General features: G+C 52.4%; 1 protein-coding gene across 6 annotated transcripts in view; it reads left to right on the plus strand.

Annotated features, from left to right (window-relative positions):
• The window catches only part of MED24 (mediator complex subunit 24), a 31,364-nt gene that overhangs the window by 700 nt on the left and 6,450 nt on the right, over positions 1-24,214 (plus strand). For 2 of the 6 annotated variants that reach the window (XM_012726204.1, XM_012726207.1), the window contains exons 1-19: positions 6,556-6,596; positions 7,240-7,444; positions 7,530-7,612; positions 15,596-15,634; positions 15,951-16,024; positions 16,399-16,631; positions 16,777-16,833; positions 18,233-18,344; positions 18,488-18,638; positions 18,889-19,002; positions 19,791-19,838; positions 20,185-20,267; positions 20,766-20,852; positions 21,531-21,642; positions 22,112-22,254; positions 22,750-22,787; positions 23,217-23,299; positions 23,596-23,774; positions 23,883-23,982. In XM_012726204.1, coding sequence (XP_012581658.1) covers positions 7,315-7,444; positions 7,530-7,612; positions 15,596-15,634; positions 15,951-16,024; positions 16,399-16,631; positions 16,777-16,833; positions 18,233-18,344; positions 18,488-18,638; positions 18,889-19,002; positions 19,791-19,838; positions 20,185-20,267; positions 20,766-20,852; positions 21,531-21,642; positions 22,112-22,254; positions 22,750-22,787; positions 23,217-23,299; positions 23,596-23,774; positions 23,883-23,982 — 1,866 coding nt within the window. In that variant the 5' untranslated portion in view covers positions 6,556-6,596; positions 7,240-7,314. Of the gene's footprint in view, positions 1-4,137; positions 4,191-6,555; positions 6,597-7,118; positions 7,445-7,529; positions 7,613-15,595; positions 15,635-15,950; positions 16,025-16,398; positions 16,632-16,776; positions 16,834-18,232; positions 18,345-18,487; positions 18,639-18,888; positions 19,003-19,790; positions 19,839-20,184; positions 20,268-20,765; positions 20,853-21,530; positions 21,643-22,111; positions 22,255-22,749; positions 22,788-23,216; positions 23,300-23,595; positions 23,775-23,882; positions 23,983-24,214 lie in introns of those variants that run through there. The other 4 variants (XM_012726206.1, XM_012726205.1, XM_012726209.1 and 1 more) reach the window with 4 other exon arrangements.

A 24,214-nucleotide genomic window follows, 5' to 3' on the forward strand; every position in this document is an offset into this window, starting at 1 on the left:
CTCTGGACATCTCCGGCGCGAGTGGGGCTTGGTGACATATTTTGTAAAAGATGTCATTTACAAAATAGCCAGCGCTTGCTGGAAGAATGGGAGGTTTGGGGGTTTGCGCCATGGGGATGGAGAGGGGAATAGGGACGAGCCGCCTGCATCTTCTGAGTGGAGACAACGTCTAAACACCTAACCCGAGAGGGTTAGTTTGTTTCTGAGTTCGGGTCCCTTCTCTGCCAGTAGCTCACGGTGTGACCTTGAGCAAATCACCACCACTCAGGGGCAGAGCTTCCTCAGCCTTAAAATGCCAGGACTGGCACTTGATCCCCGAGATCCTTTTAACTTCGATCACCCTATATTTTAAAAAAATTCCTTCGGGGAGGGGTTTACTCCCAATCACCTTCCTTCCCCTCTCGCTTCAAATGTCGCCTCCTCCAACATAGGCTCTTTCTACCCACTGTCACCAGTTTCTTCAGCAATCTGGTCCCCTGGTTGAGCTTGCCACACCCCTCTACTCTGCCTCACAGAGGTGGTCTTTCTTCCTGTGTGTACTCTCCCCCACACACACTAGCATCCAAAAGGTGCCAGGGCCAATGTAAGGTGTAGAGTGGGCTGCACAAAAACAGATCCCCTTCCCCGAGCAAAGATCTCCATCATGGCAGCCCCAGCCCCGTGTACACGCGCGTGTGCACGCGCACGTGCGCGTGCACACCCACCCACCCCTGCATTCATGGACATAAAACCATCCTAGTGACGCCAGAGCCCCTTTCATCTTGGGATCTCCCAGGCCAGGCAGAGCTCTAATTACCCCAGCACCCCCCCTGGCCCCGCCGGTTCCCCCGCTGTCATTAGCTCAGTTTTACCAGCGGGGGCCACAGCCTTCCCACGGCTCCCAGGGCGGGGCCCTGTCTCCACAATCCTTGGGGAGGTGTGTGTGTGTGTGTGTGTGTGTGTGTGTGAGTGAAGGGAAGCTACTCTATCAATCACCCAGTTTATACTGGGCAGATCACTCACTAAGTGTGGGGTTTGACCAACAGACTGAGTTGGGCTGCCCCTGCTCATCTTAGCCACCTGCTTCTCAGGTCTGTTGGAGTTTCTTCTCTTACTGGGGGTGTTGGGGGTTGCAATGTGTGGGGGAGGGGAGGTGCCTCTCTGGAGTCCCCTGGATGAGAAGGGCTGCTGGTCTGAAGCCCAGGGGGTGCAGAATGGGATGATGGCATGCAGTCATGGGTGAGAACGGTGGAGGGGTGTGCAGTGGGTCAAGGGAGCCTGCAGTGTGCAGTGGTGGCTGCAGCAGAAGCAATATAAGCGGCAGTGTGCCGAGTCAGCATGCAGTAAGTGAACCTCTGGGTTCAGCCCGCGCTGGCAGTGGACATGCAACAGCTGCAGTGTGGGGCCCAAGCTGCTGCTTCTGCAGAGCCAGGACAGTGTGCAATGCGGGGTGCATGGAGGGTGGCTGTCAGCCACCTCCCCAGTGATCAGGCTGAAACCCTGAGGAGCAGGGCTGCGGTGTGCGGTGTCGGGGTATGTGCTCTACTTTGTGTGGAAACAGTCCCTTGGGATAGGGCTGCCCAAGGAGTTGGGAGAGAATCCCAGTGCATGAGGCATTAATGAGACAAGAGCCACATTTGTGCTCTGCACCCACTCCCACAGGCAGCGGAGAGGTCTAGCAGTGATCTGGATTAGGGCAGGGGGTTTGGGTGGGGCGGTGAAAGCACTGTGACTTCGTGTCCCCTCCATTCTGGCTCTCCCTATCATCTATCTGCTGAAAAGTCCTAAAGTTATGGGACAGGCTACTTTTTGAAATCCCAGACCCAGAGCCACAGAAAATGAACTTTCTCCAGATCCACCTTTTCCCCAAGGGCAGAGTGGGGACACCTTGAGTGGGAAGACAAGCCTCCACCCTGCTCATCTCCTGTTCCTGGGCTCCTGCTATGGACTGGTAATAGACCTGGGCAAAGGCAAAGTGAAAGGCACACTGTCTCCAAGCAGGCATCGCCCTAGATGCCAGGAGCCTGTCCAGGTCCCTGCCTCTAGCCTCTGCCCTGTGCTATGTCATTCCCGCTACATCCCACTTATCCCCATTTCCCGAAGTTAGCTCTTTTCAGACACATTTCATCCCCACTTCCTGCGCTCTCCTCCTTGTGAAGCCCCCACCCAGGCTGTTCCCTCATCACCCCCTCCTCTCTGCTCCAGGGCTAAGTCCACAGGGACAGCAGGAGGGTGGGGCACAGTGAGGACAGCGAGAGACCCTCCAAGGATGGTTCCCTCCCTCTTAGATTTTGGTTGCCAAGGAGGCAGCAGGAACAGCTTGTTCTCTGGGCTCCCATCAGAGCAGCTAAGCCCAAGCCCCTCCCTTTCTTCCTCCTTCCTCCTCTCCCTCCCAGTCTGTTGCTAGGAAGCACCCCAGTATTTCTCAAGGGTCCCAGCCTTAGAATCCAGGGGGTCCAGACAGCTTTCTGCAGTGCTTCCCCCAAATGCCTGGAAGCTGAGACTCCACACAGCACCCTCCGCCCTCTGCCTGCCTGCCAGGACTAGCTCCCTGGCCTGGGCCTTAGGAGTCCTCCATTTCATTTGATCTCATGGGCTCTGTGTGATGTCAGCAAATGAAGAGGTGTCTCACAGATACCCCTTGACTCCGTAGACACAGTTCCAATTATTGGGGGAGTTCAGGAACGATAGAGGAAATGGAGGTACCACTAGCTAAGAGAAGCTATAACCCCAGTGATCTCCCCCTCGTGATCTTTCAACCAAGAAAAGATGGTGGAAATGGAAGAAAGCAAGGAGGACAGTTTATGGGATTTGGAGATCAAGTGGCTGGCAGAGATGAGAGACTGGGAAATTAGCCAACAATTACCCTGTTAAGAGTAAAGTGGCCACTTAATTCCTCCTATCAATCACCGTGGTCCCATCAGGTGCTCTGGTTATGGGTCACAAAAAGGGAGCCAGGGAAGGGAGTCAGGCCTGGCGGAGCCTGCTTTGGGGGCAAGAAGTGGAAAAAAGAAACTGATGCCTTCTCCAGATTTTCTTTCTTCCACTTCATTTGTTCATTTGACACACTTTCCCCTCCCCAGCCTGCTTTTTTTGAGCATTTACTATGCTCCAGGGATTGGATCCCCCAAACTTTCCTAGCTTCTGGTTTGACTTTTGAACCCCCTTTCCCTGCCTTTGTGGCTGGATCAATTAGGGGAGGGGGAACGGGCAGTTCCTTTATGATCAGAGTTGGGGCCTTCCCTTCCTGCAGCATCCCCTCCGGAGGAAGAGGGGATGGGACAGGTTGGTGTGGAGACCAGGACCTAGCAGGGCTGGAGGGTGGTGGCAGGGGCTATGCCCAGGAAGGCGGGCTTCCCTGCCACCCCTGGCCCCTGCCTCACAGCACCTTGCCTTTCTGGGCTGGGGGTGTGGGAGGGAAGGCATCCTTCCCAGTGATAGAGAGGAAATGGTTCGGTTTTGTAATGGGTTCAACTTCTCCAAGGGCTGGTTAGGTCAGGCTGGTCTGTTTCTGGACCTCCAGAAGATGGGGAGGGGGCAGTGGAAAGACAGGGAGGAGAACTGGAGGGGCCCTGGAGCTGTGCCTGAGGTAGGGCCAGCCTCTAGTCCTCTCCATCACCCTCCCCTCCCCCAGATAGATGAAAAGCAGAGATTCAAAGTTTCAAAGTGGGGACTGCTGGGGGAGGGAGTTGGGTCAGAGCCAGCTGGGTATCACTGTGTGGAGGGACTGTCTCTCCCCATCCACCTGCTGCCAATGCATGCTCTACAGGCCCCCCTCCCCCCAAGCATCCAAAGAGGGGGACCTTTCATTGAAGGGAGAGGAACTCAGTTTCCTTCTGGAGAAAAGGAAGCTGAAACCTTCTTTATCCTTACCAACCCTCTGCTTCAGTGTTCCTGGGTTTCTGGGTCTAGATTTGCCACTTGCCTTCCACTTCTTTCTAGCCTAGATAAGGCATGTCCTCTTCCCCTTGGGTCCCCAAAATGCAGGTTCCCCACCCGGTGCCCCGCTCCCGGAGCTCCTTTGCTGCTCCAAGGCTAGGTTGCCATGTCACTCTGCCTGGCTGGCATCCACCTGCCCCTCTTCTCCAGCCAGACCAGTCCGCGAGATGAAGAGGCTGGGTTTGGGGCAAAGTGAGAGTGCTGGTGGGGGCTCATCCTTCATCAGTGCTGAGCGAGGTGATGCTATGATGCTGCGGCCAGAAGAAAACAAAGTAAGTGGGCTTTGGAGAGGGGCTGTGTGGGGTGAGGGTTTCCTTTTCCAGCCATGGGGATGTCAGCCGCTCTTCTCTCACCCTCTGGTGGGGTCTTATGGAGTGCTGTCCAGGTGGGGGGCAATGAGAGAGCTCCAGTGGGTCCTGGAAGCTTTCATGGTGTAGGGAGGAGAGGTGGTGTGAGAAAAGACTTCTCTGAATTTACAGACAAGAAAGACAGGACAGTCAAAGTACACAAATTGAAAATGGCCCTTGCCCAGAGCTAAGGGAGTCCACCTCTCCATTAGGGGGCCAGTCCTCAGGGGAACCCTGCCAAGTCTAGGGAAGGCACTGCTGGTTTGGGGGGTGGGGAGAGGAAGGCAGAAGACCCAGCTACAAAAGCCATTTCCAAGTGACTGTGAAGTGGGGAGGCCCCCCCACCTCAGATCTGCCAGGCTTCCTGCCAGAGGGGGATAGTTTGAGCTCAGAATATCACTACCCTCAGGGCCCAAACATTCCCCTCTCATGTGGAGCGGACCCAACACCCACTAAGTCGGTCAGGAGCACTGACTGTTGACAGTGTCTCTCCAAGCCAGGCAGTTTGGGCTGGGGAAGGAGCTGCAGGGTCCCAGATTGGCTCAGGTGGGGGGGGGGGGGGGGAGGTGGTGATGGGGGGTGGTGGTGTCTGAGGCTGCTGTAGTTGGAAAGGACTGAGAGGAGGGGAGTGGTAGAGTGAGGGATGTGGGAGAAAGGGAGGCCAGGTGTATGAGTGACAGCAGAGAAGGCAGAAGGCCATCTTGTGTATGGGTAGGGGGTGGGTATGAGGGGTTTGGAGGTAAAATGTGAGGACTCTGGGTTGTTCCTCCTTTCTGCTTTGGAAGTTTTTGCTACACATATTTGGCAGCTGTTTTCTATAAACACTATTTCCCAGTGGTGTCAATTGGGCAGGCACAAAAGGGAACAGAATGGAGGGGGCGTGGGTGTCTGGTCCAGAGGCAGTAATGACCTTACAGGGATGTGATCCAGGCCTCCTCCAGCTGCATGCTCCCCTTCATTTGAAACAGGAGTCTTTGTCTCCCTATGTAGACTATATTCCAGATACCCAGGAGCTAAAAGCCCGTAAGTTTGCTTCCAGAGGTGCAGTGGGCTGCCTTCCCAAATTCCTCCCCATGGGGACTGATTTTACTTCTGAGAAGGTGGTCAGAGAATGGTGGTTGGGGGATATGAACAGAGCAGTAGACAGGTATCAGGCTCTTTTGGATATAGGGTGGGGCTGAAAATAGGGGTGGCAAGACACTGGCTGAAGGGGTCCATGTCTTCTCTGGTCTCTGTTGTTAGTGTTAGGGAATAATCTGTCCATGGGGCAGGGCTGTGTGTAGGGAGGTGTAGACAGTGAAGCCAGAGGTGGGTAGTATTGCTTTTGGGCTTCTTTCTGGCGGGGAAAGTCCTGGGCATAATTTCCCTAATATGGTTCCAAAGGATAAGAGTGACATCACATTGATTTTGATGCTGCTATTTAAGAATAGCTTCAGATTTACAGGAAAAAAAATTAGAAAATATAGAGGGTCCCCACATGCTTCAATTCCCCTCTTGTTAACATTTTACACTAGTCTTGTACATTTGCTATAATTAATGAACCAATATCGATAGTATCAACTAAAGTTCATGCTTTATTCATATTTCTTTAGTTTTTACCTTCTTTTTCTGTTCTAGAGTCACATGCAAGATACCAAGTTACGTTTAGCATCGTCCTTAGATTCTCTTGGCTCTGGCAGTTCTGAGGCTGTCCTTGTTTTTGAACCCTAAAGCTGTTTCCCTTTTCATTTCATCCTTCTCCTTCTATTCAAGCAGCATGTAGTGACAGAGATTCTGGGAGGACCCCAGATTTGGGAGTGATGTGGTGATGTGTGTGCAACTGACAGAGCCTCAATGCTCTTTCTGGAATACGGGTGTGGAATGAGAACTCTAGTAGACCCAGGGGTTTAGGAGAACAAAAACAGGCCAGGAAAGAGAAAGAACCATATTGCTAAACGAACGCCACACCCTGGCTGTGCCTGCTAACTAGCGGGTAATGAAAGGGTGTCAGAAGAGGATTTAAGTGCCCGGTCCCCGGTGACGACATCGGGAGACATCTGATTGCGAGGGGCCTTTCGAGACCATCTCCACCCCCACCCCCGTGTCTACCATCCCCTGATCTCTGTAATGTGTGTCCAATCCTAAAGGAGAAATAATAAACTCACTAGTTTAATCCCTTCGCTTCCTTGCTAGCCCAGAACAAGGAACTACAATTCCCAGAAGACATCCCGGCGTGACCTGTCGCCCCTTGCATTCTGATTGGTTTACGGTTGCTTTTTGCAGCCAATTGAAACTTGACTCTTTGATAAGTGCCAAGATGGCGATGCCTACGCTCTAGAACTAGAGTGTCCGGTAGGCTTAAATTTGGGGAGGTGGTGGATGAAAAGAAAATAGGGAGCTATACTTTTAAGGTTGGGGAATTTGGCAGAAATAGGAAAGTCTGGATTAGGTCTGAGGGACGCTGCCGCAGCCGGTTCCACGGAAGTGGAACTGGTTTAACCCCTTGCTGCCCTCTTTACTCTTTGTATCAAGCCTCCATGCCTCCCTCCTCTTGGTGCTCCGGTTCAGGGAAGGATGGTTTAGGAGGGAAGAACCTGAGAGAACCCTTAACCCGCACTGTTCGCCTATTTTACTTCCCCCCTCCCCCAAACGGCTTATTTTATTTATTTATGCATATAAGAGCTGGGGTGTAGGCCAGAGGCGGGTTAGGGGGTCGGATGGTGAGATGATCCACCAGCGAAAGAGTGGGGAGCAGAACAGGCAGACTGACTGAAATGCGCTGCTGAGGGGAGCAGTGCGCGAGACAGGAGAGGTCTGCTGCGCCACATGGGTTTGGAACTGGTGCTGCAGTGGCTGCTGACAGTTTCATAATGCTGAGACTTAACCCTTGCACCTCTAGGGATGCCCTATTTTGTTTTTTAGTGCCTCTGCCTTCCTTAACCTGTCTGCATCTTCTGTCCTCCTTTCAGCTATGTCCACCTTTGTTTTTCCTCAGAGTCGCCTTTCTCCTCTAGCTTGCGTTCTCCTACCTCATAGCTGACGGCCACTGGCCCCTCCTCGGAGTGAAATCATGAAGGTGGTGAACCTGAAGCAAGCAATTCTGCAAGCCTGGAAGGAGCGATGGAGTGACTATCAGTGGGCAATCAACATGAAGAAATTCTTTCCTAAAGGAGCTACCTGGGACATTCTCAACCTAGCAGGTCTCAAGTGAAGGAGGAAGGAAGGATGGGATGGGTTAACCCTGAAAAGTTGTACATACTTAGCCTTTCTTTATTGCCCTTGCAGAAGCACTATTGGAGCAGGCCATGATTGGACCTTCCCCCAATCCTCTCATCCTGTCCTACCTGAAGTATGCCATTAGTTCCCAGGTAAACTGCCTGTCTTCTGAGGGCTTGAAAGTAAAAGATTTGGAGTGCAGTTGTCAGCTCACACTTTATAGGTGAATTTGTTTGAACACATCACTTCTCTGAGCAGTTTTCTCATGAAATTAGTAATACTTGGTGGTGGTGACTATTTCATTAACTTATTCATTCAATTAATAGTCTTGAATTCTTGTCTGTGGGTTTATAGCTGTGATCAAACCTGATCCCAACATGTTAGGAGTTTAGTGGGCAATACAGACATGTAAGAAGTAGTTTCAGGATGGGTTTATGGTATAGCTCGGCCTTAACTATGGGTCTACATGGGAGGGACACCTGAATCAGCCTGAGGAATCAGGGAAGGCTTGCTGGAGGAAGTCATGTTTAAATCAAGGCCTAAGTGTTGAGTAGTTAGCTAGGGAGATTGATGAAAGTATACAAAGAGGTATATATGTAAAGTCTGGAAGGCAAAAATCACATGATGCTGTCTAGGAATAAAGAAAAACTCGGTATAGCTAGAGTAAGAGATTTGTTCTCAGGGCCCTTTTATACACTTACAAATTATAGGTTTTCACAAGTTTTTGTTATTATACATTATTACATCTTTCCATATTTACAGTTTTAGACGTTAAAACTGAGAAATCAAGGGAATATGGATTTATTTAAAAGTAGCAGGAAAATACTGTTGTGTTAATATAAATAACTTTTAAAATAACTTTTTAATGAAAATAATCATACAGTATTAAAAAATGAGCCAAGTGGCATTGTTTTACATTTTGCAAACCTTTTTAATGCCTAGCTTAATAGAAGACTGCTGAATTCTCATATTTTGCATTTAGTTGTTGTAATAGGCTATTTTGGTTGAATAATAAAAAAATCTGGCTGTACAACATCAGGTAGTTTGAAAAGGGAGGGGTGTTTTAATAAGCTTTTCAAATAACTGAACATATTGCACTAAAACTAAGCTGGTGATGTAAAGCCAACTCAGTGAACTTTTTATACTCATTAAAAGCTATTGGTCTCTCTCTTGCACTTTGAGTAGACATTTTTCACCCCATCAGTGATTTCGTAATATGGATCGGCCATTTGGGAAATATCCATTACTGAGTTATACAGACATTCCAATTGTTGACATGTTATATAATGTCATGTGTTGTAGAGCCTCTGGAACTTTGCATGTACAGTTGTGAGAAGGAGCGTGAAATAGGCAAATAACATTTTTGTCGTATTTTAGAATTAGTTTCTTTTAATAAAGATTTTATTTATTTATGCATACAGAAATGGGGTACAGGCCAGAGGTGTGTGGGGGGGATGAGAGGATTCACCAGAGACAGTAGGAAGCAGAACAGGCAGACTGACTGAAACATACTGCTGAGGGGAGCAGTGAGGGGAGCAGTGGGAGAGACAGGAGGGATCTGCCACGCCATGTGGATCAGCTCCCTGGCTGGGATCAGACTCATGCTGCAGTGGCTGCAGAGAGCTTCAGAGCCTGCACTTCAGCCCCTTGCACCACCAGGGAGGATCCTGCCTTTTTTTATTTAGCATAAATGTTTTTGAGATGTATTTATGTGGGTAGTAGTCCATTTTTTAAAAAAGATTTATTTGTTTATGCATACAGAACTAGGATACAGGAGCTTCATAGTACTGTGTTTTAACCCATTGTGCCACCAAGGAGGGGCCCCATTCCCCCATTCTTTTTTTTAAGTAGCTAAATAGTATCTCTTAGTTCACATATAGTTCTTATATTTGCTTTTCCTTTTGGCTTCATCTCTGCTTTCTATGTTTAGCACATAATCATTTATCATTTTTTTTAAAAGATTTATTTATTTATGCAAACAGAACTGGGGTACAGGCCAGAGGTGCAGGGGCGGTGAGAGGATTCATCAGAGACAGAGAGGAAGTATAACAGGCTGACTGACAAAGTACACTGCTGAGGGGAACAGTGGACAGGTCAGGAGAGGTCTGCCATGCCATAGGGGCTGGGGATGGAATTCATGCTAAAGTGGCTTAAGCTTCTTAGTGCTGTGCTTTAACCCATTGCGCCACCAGCGAGGGCTCTATCAGACCTTTTTTTTTTTTTTTAAAGATTTTATTTTATTTGTACATACAGAACTGGGGTACAGGCCAGAGGCTCAGGGGCGATGAGAGGCTTCACCAGAGACAGAGTGGGGAGCAGAACAGGCAGATCTACGAAGTACACTGCTGAGGGGAGCAGCGGGCGGGTCAGGAGAGGTCTGCCGCGCCATGTGGTCACCTCTGGGGCAGGCAGAGATCGAACTCATGCGGAAGTGGCTTTAGCTTCTCAGTGCAGTGCTTTAACCCGCTGTGCCACTAGGGAGGGCCCCTATCAGACCTTTTAAAAAAAGTTTTATTAACTTATGCATACAGACCAGGGGTATAGGCCACAGGTGTGAAGGGGAGATGAGAGGATTCACCAGAGATAGAGTGGGGAGCAGAACAGGCAGATTGACTAAGTACACTGCTGAGGAGAACAGCAGGCGAGACAGGAGAAATCTGCTGCGCCATGTGAGTCTCCTCAGCCGGGATCAAACTCCTGCTAAAGCAGTTGCAGCTAGCTTCATAGTGCTGCGCTTTAACCTGTTGCATCACCAGGGATGACCCTATCTTACTTTTTTTTAACTGCTGTATCATACTGACATGCATTGTAATTAAAGTATTTTTTAAAGATTTATTTATGTATACAAGAACTGGGGTGCAGGCCAGAGGTGTGTGAGGTGAAAGGATTCAGCAGAGATCTGCTGTGCCTTGTGGTTCACTTCCCTTGCTGGGGATTGAACTTGTGCTGCAGTTGCTGCTGATAGATTCATAGTGCTGCTCTTTAATGTGTTGTGCCACCAGTGAGGGCCCTGTGTTTTAATTTTGGAAGCATCATTTTGGTTGCAGTTTGAAGAGTGAGTTGAAGGAAGATAAGACAAATGCAATAGATCTATAAGGCTGGCATATTTTTTCTGTAAAGGAAAATATGCAGTCTCAGCTTGGCAGGCTGTATAGTCTCTGTCACACTATTTTGTCATTTTTTAAAAAAGATTTGTTTATTTATTCATACAGAACTGGGGTACAAGCCAGAGGTGCAGGCGCAGTGAGAGGATTCCCCAGAGACAGAGTGGGGAGCAGAACAGGCTGATGGATGGAATGCACTGCTGGGGGGAGCAGGTCATGAGAGGTCTTACACGCCATGTGGGTCACCTCTGGGACTGGGACTCACACTCCCACTGAAGTAGCTATGGCTGGCTTGCGGTGCTTTAACCTATTGTACTACCAGGGAGGGCCCTGTCATTTTAGCTCCAAAGAGGAGGTAGACATTATGAAAAAATTGGCATGGCTGTGTTCTGATAAAACTTTATTTGGGCCCTCCCTGGTGGTGCAGCGGATTAAAGCACAGCACTAAGAAGGTTAAGCCGCTTCCGCATGAGTTCGATCCCCGCCTGCCCCGGAGGTGACCACATGTTGTGGCAGACCTCTCCTGACCCCCCCGCTGCTCCCCTCAGCAGTGTACCTCTTCGATCTGCCTGTTCTGCTCCCCGCTCTGTCCCTGGTGAATCCTCTCACCCTCTGCATCTCTGGCCTGTACCCCAGTTCTGTATGAATAAATAAATAAATCTTAAAAAAAAAAAAAACAACTTTATTTGCAAAAACGGTGATAAGTCAGGTCTGGCTATGGACACCCCCCCCCCCTTTCCTGCTTTATGCTATTGCAGTAATTCAGAGAAGAAATGAGACCAGCATAAACTTGGGGAGAGGCAACAGGAAAAAACAGTGAATTGGGGAGTGATTTAGGAAGTGACATTGAACAGATGTGGTGATTCCCAGGATGCGAGACCTGAGGAAGAGGGAGATAGCAAGGCTGGTGCCTGGGCTTCTGGTCACGTGACTGGACTGCTGTGGGGCACAGGGAGTAAGGCAGTGCTTTTGTACGTGGGGGCCGGGGAGGGGGGATGGTACCTTCAGTTGCCATCTGAGTAGGCGGAGGCCCCTCTGGGGGCTACCAGAGAGAAGGTGCTCAATGGGCACTGAATAGAACGGCTGGAACTCAGAAGGAGGGGATAGCTGGAGCTGAGGAGGCGTTGCTGCAGGTGCTAGCTGCAGACGTGGGTGTGGTGAGGTGGCCCCAAGATTGTGGCGAGCGAGCCAGCAGGTGACCAGGCTAAATGCCCAGGGAGCCTGTCATGATTGAGTAAGGCTGAGGGAGGTATCCACAGAGGCCAAGGTAGGAGAGGACTGAAGATACGGAAGAGTCATGTCAGGTGCCGCGAGGAGTCAGCATGGAGGACGGCCACAAGGCTCACACCAGGAGTCTGTTCATGACTCAGGAGGAGATTCCCCGTGTGGCGAGGGCAGCGGGGGTTGGAGTGCATCAAACTGCAAGCAGAAGGTGGTCGGGTAGAGACAGTGATTGCAGAAAACTCTTGGTTCTGTGACAAGTAGGAGAGGAAGGTGGTTGGTTGGAAATGTCAGGTCAGTGGGAAGTTCTTTCAAAAAACATGAATCTTGAGGTGTGTAAACACTGATGGGAAAGACAAGAGGGAGAAAAAAAAGATGCTGAAGTAAGCCTGAGAGGGAAATAAATACACGTGCAGGACCTCCACAACTTGTAAAGTGCTGTGCCAAGTTAGTCACTGATTCTTCTTCAGTGTCAAGAGGCTCTTGGGTCCAGGGCTCTGCATGTGGAGAGCTCTCAGGGCCGAGGGTGTCGCAGGGGAAGAAGCAGCGGGATTAGCGAGCAGCTGCGGGGTCAGCCCGGGCGGGCCAGGTGTCCATGGGCCACAGACAGCCTGGCCCGGGACGGTGGTGGTGTGGCGCTTCCCTGTGGATAGCTATCCCGAGACTGAAATAGGTTAAATCCTGCTATGAAAAACACTTCACCACGTGGAAAGTATTTTTAGGCCTCTGGAGTAGCTGTGCCTTATTGATACAGTTAGCAAAAACTTCCCAAGTGGAAGTCTGAATTTGGAAAGCTTAGTTCACTTTAGCTGGCGGCGTTTCTCAGAAGATACAAGATTGAGCCTTTCTCTTCTGGTGGTTTGGGGGTCCCTTTCCATTGGGGACGTCCAGCTCCCCCTTCAGGTTGGTGTCAGGAAGGCTCAGTGCCCTGCCAGGTGCTTGCTATGGGGACATGGGTATAAATAAACACGCACTGGCCCGAACGCGTGGTCATCCTCCCCAGGCAGACGCCCGACTTTCTGGTCACTGACAGGCCAGCTGTGGCTTCACAGTACATCCCAGGCCTCGCCAGCGCGTCTGGCCTCGTGGCACTGAACACCGGTCTTGTGCTTGAGTCCTCTGTGTGTTTTGCTCCTGTTTATCCAAGAACACTGGTTAAAGAGGTCTGAACAGCGCACTTTCTGTTCCCATGTTGGAGAAACTGCAGAAGGTTTTGCCTTGCATGAAATTTGCTGATAAGATCATGCAAGCTGACTTAGCTTTCTGAAATCTTGGAAATTTCTATTCCGCTAGTTAGACAACACATGAAGCAGCTGAGTATCCTAAGTTCTGTCATTGTTTCCTGTTTTTGCCTTCTTTTTAAAATGTCTTTTGTGATTTTGAGTAGACCATTGTAAATACTTTCCATAGTCCAGTTCATATTTTATTAGCATATCAAATAATTTTTTAAAAAATATAACAATTTTAAAAAACCTTTGCTGTAGGGTTCTATTTCTTTGTTTATGCATACAGAACTGGGGTCTAGGCCAGGGGGTGAGAGGATTCACCAGAGACAGAGTGGGGAGCAGATCAGGCAGATTGGCCAGAATACATTGCGGAGGGGAGCAGTGGGCAAAACAGGAGATGTCTGCTGCACCGTGTGGGTCAGTGCCCTGGCTGGGGATTTTGTGGTGGCTGCGGACAGCTTCACAGTGCTTCATTTGAACCCCATGTGCCACCAGGGAGGCCCTGTAGGGTTTAATTTCATCCAGGGCAAATTCTTTTCCTTTGGAATGTCGCCAATCTTATGACGGTGATGCGTGGGTTTTACTCACAGAAATTTGTTTGAAGGTAACATTTTGCCAGAATGCAGGCAGTTAATTGAAGTCATCAACCCAAAACAATAAAAACTGACTGAGGGCCTGCTATGTGTTGGTCCCTGGGCTAGTGCTAGAGACACAGATAATTTCAATACTCTTTCTATTCTCAGGGAGTTCCCTGGTCAGGTAGAATTTCCCAAAATATATTTTGGAAATGCTAGTTAGATGAAATTCCTTGGTCAGATAATTAGAAAAGTAGTCCTTGCTTCATCCCGGTCACTTTGGAGCAAGTATATAGTGGTCCTGAGAATTCCTACAGGGGCCCTCCCTGGTGGCGCCAGTGGATTAAAGCATAGCACTATGAAGCTAGCTGCAGCCGCTTGGGGGGGGGGTCACCCCCACCTTCGGGGTGACCCACATGGCATGGCAGACCTCTCCTGACCCACCTGCTGCTCCCCACTCGGTCTCTGGTGAATCCTTTCACCGCCCCTGCCACTTCTGGCCTGTACCCCAGTTCCGTATGCATAAATAAATAAATCTTAAAAAAAAATTCCTACAGAAAGAAACCTTTTACATATGTTTCTATCCAGATTTTCTTGAGTTTGTATAACATAGGTGCTCTCAGTGTGCATGTGTATGAAATTTTTAACATCTTAAGGGCCCTTTGGTTCAACATGCTAGAAACTTCAATGGTGATGAAAGTGTCCTGTGCAGGCCACCCAGTGACTGTCCAGTGGTTGAAATGTGGCTAGTAGGAAGTGCATTTTACATTTCATTTTACTATTTTATAAGTTTTTAGGATAATTTATTGACTATTAAATTAATGAATAACTAATTTAAATGTAAATGTAAGCAGCCACATGTGATGAAGTGGTTTTCCGATTAGACAGTGCAACTTTGGGAAATGCCGGGTAAAAGTGTGTTTTTAACTTCTGCAAACATCTGCAGCAAGGTCATGGTGGTCACTGGGTAGATGTGTCCTTGCCCTCATGGAGTTCCCCACTTGGTGGTGGCAGCAAGCATCCCGTGTGGTGACAAGCAGACGGGGTTACTTGGAGCACAGAGGAAGGACTTCAGCCTTGAGGGGGAGGTTGCGCTGATCAGAGAAGGTGCCACAGGAGCCCTAGAGAGCAGTAGGCAGGTGAGGAAACACACCCGTGTCCAGGGGCAGGCGCTGCCTGTGTGGTACGCAGTGTTTTGTCTTGGGCTTGTGAGGACACAGTCACCTTTGGCAGGACTTGCAGGAATAGAAGTGAGACTTCATGCTCGTTCATCCTTCCGTCCACTTGCAGTCAGTTAAGCCTGCGTAGAGTGGGCTGTGAGAGGCACCTTTGAGTACCCCCAAATCACCTCCGTGGGTTTATGCTGATGATGTCATTTGCACTGGGTCTGAGAGAAGGGGGTTAGGTCACAGTGCCTCGTGTGACTGCCTCTGTTTTGTTTATTATCTTTTTTTTTTTTTTAAAGATTTATTTATTTGTGCATACAGAATTGGGGTACAGGCCAGAGGCTCAGGGACGGTGAGAGGCCTCACCAGAGACAGAGTGGGGAACAGAACAGGCAGATCGACGAAGTACACTGCTGAGGGGAGCAGCGGGCGGGTCAGGAGAGGTCTGCCACGCCATGTGGTCTCCTCCGGGGCAGGCGGGAATCGAACTCATGCGGAAGTGGCTTCAGATTCTCAGTGCTGTGCTTTAACCCGCTGCGCCACCAGGGAGGGCCCTGTTTATTATCTTTTTAATAAATGAACATTATATATTTTATGAATTGCGCCTGTTCTTTTTAAATGCCCACCAGAAGCATATTCATAGTAGTCATCAATGCAAGATTAAATTAACATGCATATTTGGACAACTAGGTCACAGACATAGATCAGTGAGTCTGCCTCTGTCTTAGTGGGCAGAGGAAGGGGTCAAGGTTTTAGGAGTGCTGCACCACTGTTCCTTGGTGTTCTGGTTCCTCTCAGCTGTGGGGCTCTGCTGATCTGACCTGTATGTTTCTTGCCCTCCAGATGGTGTCCTACTCCTCCGTCCTCACAGCTATCAGTAAGGTATGACCACGGCCACTGGTGGGGCGGGGCAGAGGCCCACTAGTGGCAGGCAGGGCCCACTTGGGGGTCCCTCAGCCTCTGACGGGCAGTTCACGTGGCTCCACTGGCCTTGCTGCTTCCGTTGGCGGCATCGGGTCCTGGAAACAGGACCGCCAAGTAGCCAATCCAGTGTTAAAAGGATCCAAGTTGGAAACCTGAGACTGGAAGTAGACGACAGCGTTCTGAAGGAGCAAGACTGCCCCAGGCACATCTGCCCCAGTGCGGCCACGGGGGGCTGACTGGGGTGGTCCCCGCATCTCCGTGGTTCTCTCCACAGTTTGATGACTTTTCCCGGGATCTGTGCGTCCAGGCTCTGCTGGATATCATGGATATGTTTTGTGACCGGCTGAGGTAATGAAGGGTGAGGCCTCCCACCTCCCAGCGTTGTCCTGTGTGAGGCGGCCGCTCCTGGCACAACCCGAGACCCCCGAGACCAGCCCTGGGGTTGGTGCCCTTCTTCCCCCGGCTGCCCACCCACCCCCATCCTGGTCCATTTACTCCCTTAGGACAAGAAGGCTCTTCCCTCTTTTCAGGTAGCTCACTTGAAATCTTGTCCAGTGGGCGCCAGCAGGGCAAAGTGTCTGCCCAAGGACAAGGACTTTGCTGGCTTCCCAGCTCACTCTCTTCCCTCTAGGGGAGGGCCAGGCACACAGGGGGAGCATGGGTGTGGGTCGGATGTCAGCCTTGGGGCCCAGACAGATCCTGCTGCCTTCTCTCCCCCGCAGCTGTCACGGCAAAGCCGAGGAGTGCATCGGGCTGTGCCGGGCCCTTCTCAGCGCCCTCCACTGGCTGCTGCGCTGCACTGCAGCCTCTGCAGAGCGGCTGCGGGAGGGGCTGGAGGCGGGCACCCCAGCCGCCGCGGAGAAGCTGCTGGCGCTGTGCCTGCAGCGCCTGGAGAAGACCCTCAGCAGCACCAAGAACCGGGCCCTGCTGCACATCGCCAAGCTAGAGGAGGCCTGTATGTGCCCTGGCTCCCTCGTGCCCCACCTGCCACTGCTCCCATAGCTGGTTCTTTTAATTGAGAGGGGAGAGGCAGGTTGCCATCCCACTTCTTTCCAGAAGGATCCGAAATCATCCCACTTCCTTTTTTTTCTCCCCATAAGCATTGCATACATCCCAGGGACTTGGGCAGGGTGGCACCCGAGCCAATCAACCAACAGGTATTTACTGAGCATTGTTATATGCCCAGCACTGTGCCAGGTGCTGGGGGCGGGGGGCAGGGGGCTACCAAAGAAGCATGTGGCAGGGTCCCTGCCTTCAGCAAGCCTACGTGCCAGTGGGGAGCGAGACTGGCACGTAGATGTGTGAGGAGATGAGAGGCCGAGACAAGCATACCGCCTGCCCGCCTTGTGTTTGGCTCCGTGGTAACTCATGAGCCTGTGAGTGGCACCTCAGCTGGCCTGTGCGTGGCACCTAGCTGGCCTGTGAGGTATGGGCACTGCCTGCCCTCAGGCCTGGCGTGCTGCACACCTCTCAACTCAAGTGCAAGTGTGGACCCGGGGAAGCTTCCAGAGCCTGAGAACAGACTGATCAGCTGGTGGGAGGGAAGATTGGTATTTCTGGACATGGCACCCAGAGGCCATAGTCTTGCTGTGGCTTGGGACCCCTAAGACTCTCGTTCTCCAGTCACCAGATAGCTAGGCTGCATTATTCCGAGGTCTCAGGAGACCTGAGGCTCTCTGCCCTGGCTGGGGAACTTACTGTAGGATTAGTCTGTTCTACCTCAAAACATGCTGCATTGTCAGTGAAAAGTCCAGAAAGATGATCATGGTGTGGAGATGTTAAGTTTCTTACCTGTCTCGAGCACTTGACAAATGTTTCCTGACTGAAAAGTGAATGAGTTTTTAACTGAATGGACCTCAAGTCTTATGTTTTTGTCTCCTCCCACCCCCATGCCATGTGGCGGTTAGTGGGCAAGCTGGTGCTACTGTTGATCATTTGACCCTCTGGAATTGTGGGACAAGTGACGACTTCTGATTAGGTGTATAAATGGCGCAGTGTAGCCGGGAGGGCAGGCGATTAGGAGGGTAGTGCAGGCTTGCACAGTGGGGTAAGTGGTGAGAGGAGCTGGGCTTGAACCAAGACTTGAAGGGCCACAAGGGTGAGAGAAGGGAAGTGAGAGGAAAGGCTTCCCAGCGGTGGGGGCCGTGCCAGCAGGGGCTGCAAGGAGTGGGCTGGGGAGCTGCCTGGGAGAGGAGTCACACCACTGCTGGCCCCCTGAAGTGCGGTGTGGCCCCCTCCCTGTCCAGTCACTGGCCTCCCACCTCCCTGGGCACCACCTCTGCCCGCGAGAGGCCAGACCTGGGCCCTCAGGCCAGCTGTGTGCCTCCGCTGGAGGTCAGGCCTCTGGGAACGGGCTCTCGGGTGTCTTCTGGGTTGGTGTCCACTGTTGGTGCTCATTCCCCTTCTGGAAACAGTGCATGCTGTCCTCAGGCTCTTGGCCTCCACATCACCCTGAGGGAAGCCTCCCTTCCTGGTTTTGTGGGCCTAGCGGGTGCTGAGCGTTGGGGCAGTGCTGCTCTGTCCTCATGTGTTTCTGCGCTTCCTTTCCTCCACCAGCCTCCTGGACGGCCGTGGAACATTCCCTCTTGAAGCTTGGGGAGATCCTGGCCAGTCTCAGCAACCCCCAGCTCCGGAGCCAGGCTGAGCAGTGTGGCTCGCTAATCAGGAGGTACCTGGTTCCCAGGGTGGCTGCGGTGAAGCACGAGAGACCCACCACTGAGTGCGGGTGGGCAGAGGTGGCCCCGGCCCCAGCCCCCGCCCCCGCCCTCTCGGGCTCTTCCTGGCCCCGCTAACCCCGTCCCCTGCCCTCAGCATCCCCACCATGCTGTCCATGCACTCGGAGCAGCTGCACAAGACCGGCTTCCCCACAGTGCACGCGGTGGTTCTGCTCGAGGGCACCATGAACCTGACGGGCGAGATGCAGCCCCTGGTGGAACAGCTGATGATGGTGAAGCGCATGCAGGTGGGGCCGGAACTGCTCCTCTTTCCCTGAGGCCCTGGCCAGGCGTGGGTAGGAGGGCGGCTCCTCCTGGCCCTCTGAGCAGCTTCCTGGGCTTCCTCCTGGTTCATGCTAGAAGGTGGGGCCAGCCCTGCCCATGGCTGCCATTGTACCTCACGTCCCAGGTCCTCATGTGAGAGTGGGGGGTGCCCAGCCAGGCCTGAGATGACTGTGGGGTGCACTTTCTTACATTTCACCCTTGATCTCGCCGCAGCATATCCCCACCCCGCTTTTCGTCCTGGAGATTTGGAAAGCTTGCTTCGTGGGGCTCATTGAATCTCCAGAGGGGATGGAGGAGCTCAAGTGGACAGCTTTCACCTTCCTCAAGGTACCTGACACGCGAGCACTGTGGTCCAGGAAGAGCGGGAACGCCGCGGCCCTTCGCCCCGTGCTTCTGCCCACTGGCGTGGTGCCCAGCCTGCCAGGTCCTCCAGCACACATTGCCATCGATTGCTTTCTCTGCAAGTCCCCGGGCTATATTTAGCCCACTTGGCAGGCCTCTGCCTTTCTTAGTACGGAGCCGCCATGCAGCCCTGTGATCGGCCAGACTGGTCCAGGCAGCAGGGAGGAAGAGGAGAGGGTCCTGGACCTCAGAACCGGGTCCACCTTGCTGGTGCCCCACCTGTTGACGGATGTTGGGTCCTGAAGGCTGAGGATGCCTGGCATGTGGGTCTCTGCTAGCTTGCTGGTCTGTCAAGGAGTGCTCTTGCCTTTGTTTTTTCCCCAAAGAAATCTGTTTATGCATATAAGAACTAGAGTTTAGGCCAGAGGTAAGGGTCAGAGGATTCACCAGAGACAGAGTGGGAACAGAACAGGCAGGTCTTCTGAAATGCACTGCTGGTGGAGGCAGCAGGCAGGACAGGAGAGGTCTGCTGCGCCCTTTGGGTCACCTCGGGGGCCAGGGATGGAACTCGTGCTGCAGTGGCTGCGCACAGCTTCACAGTGTTGCAGCTTCACCCCGGCACCACCAGGGAGGGCCCTGTCAAGGAGTACTTTCACTTCAGGACAGGAGTGGTCTTGTCTCTGCTCAGAGCAGGGGGCAAGGGGATGCCTTTAGTTCTGAGTGAAAGAGAGAAGAAATTGAGCTTCCTCTTTACCCCCTACCTCACCTTCCAGATCCCACAGGTTTTGGTGAAGTTGAAGAAATACTCTCATGGCGACAAGGTGAGTTGCAGAGATGAGCTGGGTGGCGTGGGAGCAGGTGAGTCCTTGTGTCTGACCTACAGAAGCAGGGCTACGGAGGTACCCGCAGAATTGGGGTGGACCTGGGAGAAGCCAGCAGCTCATGCACCTGAGTGTCTGCATCCTCAGACGCCCCCTATGCTGGGCTGAGCCCCCCAGGAGGCCCTTCTGGGAGCGCTGGCTCCTCATGCTTCACCCCTCCAGCCACTGGCAGTCACGGGGACAGGCTTGCAGGCCTGTACGTACAGCAGGGGCCCCTGTGGGCTTGCGGCCCAGGTGTGGGGGGCTGTTGGACCTCGCAGGCAGGTGGCAGTTTCTGACTCTGCAGGACTTTACTGAGGATGTCAACTGTGCTTTTGAGTTCCTGTTGAAGCTCACGCCCCTGCTGGACAAAGCTGACCAGCGTTGCAAGTACGAGCCCCTGCTCCCTGCCCCCTCCCTGGCTCTTCCCCCGCTTTTCTGCCAGACCAGCCTGGGGATTGTCTCCTCCTTGCTCCCCTTGTAGTTGCCAAGGACCCCAGCTCTTCTCCCCTCCAGAGCCTTCTTTATCTTATTTAAAGATTTATTTATGTTTGCATACAAGAGGGGTGTAGGCCAGAGGTGTGGGGGGGTGAGAGACAGAGTGGGGAGCAGAACAGATGGATCTACTGAAGCACACTGCAGAGGGGAGCAGCAGGTGAGACAGGAGAGGTCTGCTGCGCCATGTGGGTCACCCCCTGGCCGGGATGGAACGTGGGCCGTGGTGGCTGGTGGTAGCTTCATAGTGCTGAGCTTTAACCCCTGTGCTACCAGAGGCCCCCCAGAGGCCCTCTTTCTAAAGAAGGGAGGCTCTTTGGTCCTGCCTCCTTCCTCCCCGGAACCCCCTCCACGCTGCTGTGGCCCCAGTACCTCTTCCTGTTTCCCTCACAGCTGTGACTGCACGGACTTCCTACTCCAGGAATGCAGCAAGCAGGGGCTTCTGTCTGAGGCCAGTGTGGACAACCTTATGGCCAAGCGGTAAGTGTGAGGCCATGTGGGCAGTTCACAGGTACCCTTGACCTCGCTCTCTCAAGAAGGTTTGGCTCCTGGGTACTTTTTCCTTCTAGCATCTGGGTTGCAGCTGACAGGGACCGGGCCTGGAGTTACCAGGGGCAAGAGACCCTGATTTCATGCTCAAGGGTACCACATTTTAATTCTTGCCCTCCTGTGTGATCAAAATAAAATGCCCACACCTTCCTTCAATCCCGAGTGGATATTCTTTTTTTTTTTTTTTTAAGATCTATTTATGTTGCACCTCTTCAACCGGGGGTGAAGGCCAGAGGTGTGGGGGTGAGATTCACTAGAGACAGAGTGGGGAGCAGAACAGGTGGATCGACTGAAATCTACTACTGAGGGGAGCAGCAGGTGGGTCAGGAGAGGTCTGCTGGGACATGTGGATCAGCTCCCTGGCCAGGGGTCGAACTCGTGCTGTGGTAGCTGCTGATGGCTTCATAGTGCTGAGTCAGGGAAACCTGAGTGAACTTTTGAATTAGATGTAATGGCCAGTGAACAACTTTGATTGTAGTATCAGATGGTGTTCACAGACTTCACCCTGACCCCATCGCTGCCCCTGGCCCCACCTTGTGCCTCTTCTGGGACTTCCAGGGTGCGTGCCTGGAACTTACCTTTCCTCCTCTTTCCTGGTCTTGGCCACAGCACAGCAGACCGGGAGCACGCCCCGCAGCTGAAGTCAGGGGAGAACGCCAACATCCAGCCCAACCCCGGGCTGATCCTCCGGGCAGAGCCCACCGTCACAAACATCCTCAAGGTGAGCTGAGCCGCCCTTCTTGGGGAGCCCGGGCCGCGCTTCCGTTCTGCTGCTGCTTCGAGATGATAGAGGTCCCCGTCCTCATCCTGCCTGTGCACATCGCTGCTCTGGGAGTATAGCCCGGAGAGCAAGGGCTGCTATTGTCGGAAGTTGGCATTGGTTGAGCTCACCTGCGGCTGGGCACTGAGGGAGGTGCTTTGACGTGGGTCAGGGTGGTGGGAGCAGCGGGGACCCTCCCAGCAGTGAAGGCATCCGCCCCAGCCCACCACCATCGCACCAGTTTAGTCAAGGATGACGGATTAGAGAGCGGGTTAGATTCCAGGAAGCTTTCCAGATTGGAGTCAAAAGTGCAGGTCACAGCGCAGGTGTGGCCCCCTGTTGAACAAAAGCGTGCAGGAGAAACTGTGGCTAGGCTGTATCTAGGGGTCTTCAGTGGTCTTCAGGCCTTGACTTCCTGTTGTATCCCCAGACAATGGATGCAGACCACTCCAAGTCCCCGGAGGGGCTGCTGGGGGTCCTGGGCCACATGCTGTCCGGGAAGAGCCTGGACTTGCTGCTGGCTGCTGCTGCCGCCACTGGGAAGCTAAAGTCCTTTGCCCGGAAATTCATCAAGTAAGGAAGGCCAGCTAGGGGAGGCATGTCTGAGGAGGTAGCAGAACTGAGGTGACATCCTGGGGTCAGCGTTTGCCCGGAGAGGCCTTGCCAAGGGCGAGCATCTGCTGGGGACCTTGGAGGAAGGTGGCTGTCTGGCCAGCAGTGCCCTCTTCCCTTCAGCCGGATGGGGGGTGGGGGCGGGCGTTTGCTGAGTGAACAGCCCCGTCAGTGGGCATGGTGAGGTTCTGCGTGTGCCCCATTCTTAGGGGGCTGTCAGATTCTGCCGACTGTTTTGGTTGGCTTGGAGATTTTCGATTGTTCCTTTCAGTGAGCCATTCTCTAGGTCTTAGAAATCTTTTAAAAATCAATTCCTTTTTCTGTATCAGTGGTTGACGTTAAGTTCTACCTGTAATCCAGACTGTGGTAACCACCCTCTGGGCAGATTTAGCTCCCAAGCCTGGTGTTGCTCAGTTTTTGCCTGGTTGACGTGACCTTTCTCCATTCTTTTCCCAGTTTGAATGAATTCACAACACACAGCAGCGGAGAGAGCAGTAAGTCAGCTCTGAGCCCCCAAGCCTGCCCAGCCCTGAAGGAGGGTGACAGGGAGAGCGCGACGGGGGGAGATGTCTGTGTTCTCCCTGCACAGGCTGTTTGGTCCTCTGAGTGATGACTGACTGAAGCTTTTGGGGAGCCTTGAAACCAGTTAATGCTGGGAAAAGGATTCCTCTAAAACTCCCCTTTGTCTCGGCCCCACCCCTTTATGGTTTGGTTGGCTGTTAGGGGGCAGGAGGGTGTCAGGAGCCTTGGTTAGAAGGAAAGGATGATGTTTCAATTAAGACCCAAGGAAAGGATTCTGAGCCTCAGAGCTTTGAAGGAGCCACCTGGTCCCTGACCTTCCTTGAGGCAAATCCTGACCCCCCAGCTCAGAGGGGGCTCCATCCCTGCCCTGGGCTGCGGGTCAGCCTCCGTGTTCTTCACAGCCAAAGCAGCCTCGGTTCGAGCCTTGCTCTTTGACATCTCCTTCCTCATGCTGTGCCATGTGGCCCAGACCTATGGCTCTGAGGTGAGTGAGGCGAGCAGGGCATGCGGGACACCAAGTGCAGGAGGCGGAGAGCAAGGAGAGGCCCAGCGTGGCTCCCTCCCCGGCCCCCAGCTGCCTCTGAGGCAGTTAGTGCTACTGGCCCTGGGTCAAGTGTAGGATGTCCTCTTGGTTACAGCCCAGCCTTCCCCCACTCTGGCCACTAGGTGGCAACATCGCCTTGTCTTCTCTGAGACCAGTGTGTCCTGCTCAGCTCAGTGAAGGGAAGCGGCGGAGCAGGAAACTGAAGTGCAGGGTGTGCCCTTCCCTTCTTCTCCCAGGTGATTCTGTCTGAGTCAAGCACAGGAGCAGAAGTGCCCTTCTTTGAGACCTGGATGCAGACCTGCATGCCTGAGGAAGGCAAAATCCTGAACCCGGACCACCCATGCTTCCGTCCCGACTCCACCAAAGTAGAGTCCCTGGTGGCCCTGCTCAACAACTCCTCAGAGATGAAGCTGGTGTCAGTGCCCGGGTGCCCTCACTGAGGCGGCGGTGGGGTAGAGCCAACACTCTCTCACCCCATCCTCCCCTCCCAGTGGTGATTCTTCTCCCATCTGTCCCCTTGTAGGCAGATGAAGTGGCATGAGGCCTGTTTCAGCATTTCAGCGGCCATCTTGGAAATCCTCAATGCCTGGGAGAATGGGGTGCTGGCCTTCGAGTCCATCCAGGTAGCCCACCTTTCCAGCCGCCTTCCTTCTTCCTTGAGTCACAGAGCTTGTCTTAGATACATTGTTCATATATATATACATACATATAAAGACATATGTATGTATATATATAAAGATTTTTAAATTTTATTTATTTTTTTAAATGAGTTTTTTTTTTTAAAGATTTATTTATTTATTCGTACAGAACTGGTGTACAGGCCAGAGATGCGGTGGGTGAGAGGCTTCACCAGAG

The sequence above is a fragment of the Condylura cristata genome, unplaced genomic scaffold, assembly GCF_000260355.1.
Source record: "Condylura cristata isolate star-nosed mole 26May11 unplaced genomic scaffold, ConCri1.0 scaffold00017, whole genome shotgun sequence".
NCBI classification, from domain to species: domain Eukaryota; kingdom Metazoa; phylum Chordata; class Mammalia; order Eulipotyphla; family Talpidae; genus Condylura; species Condylura cristata.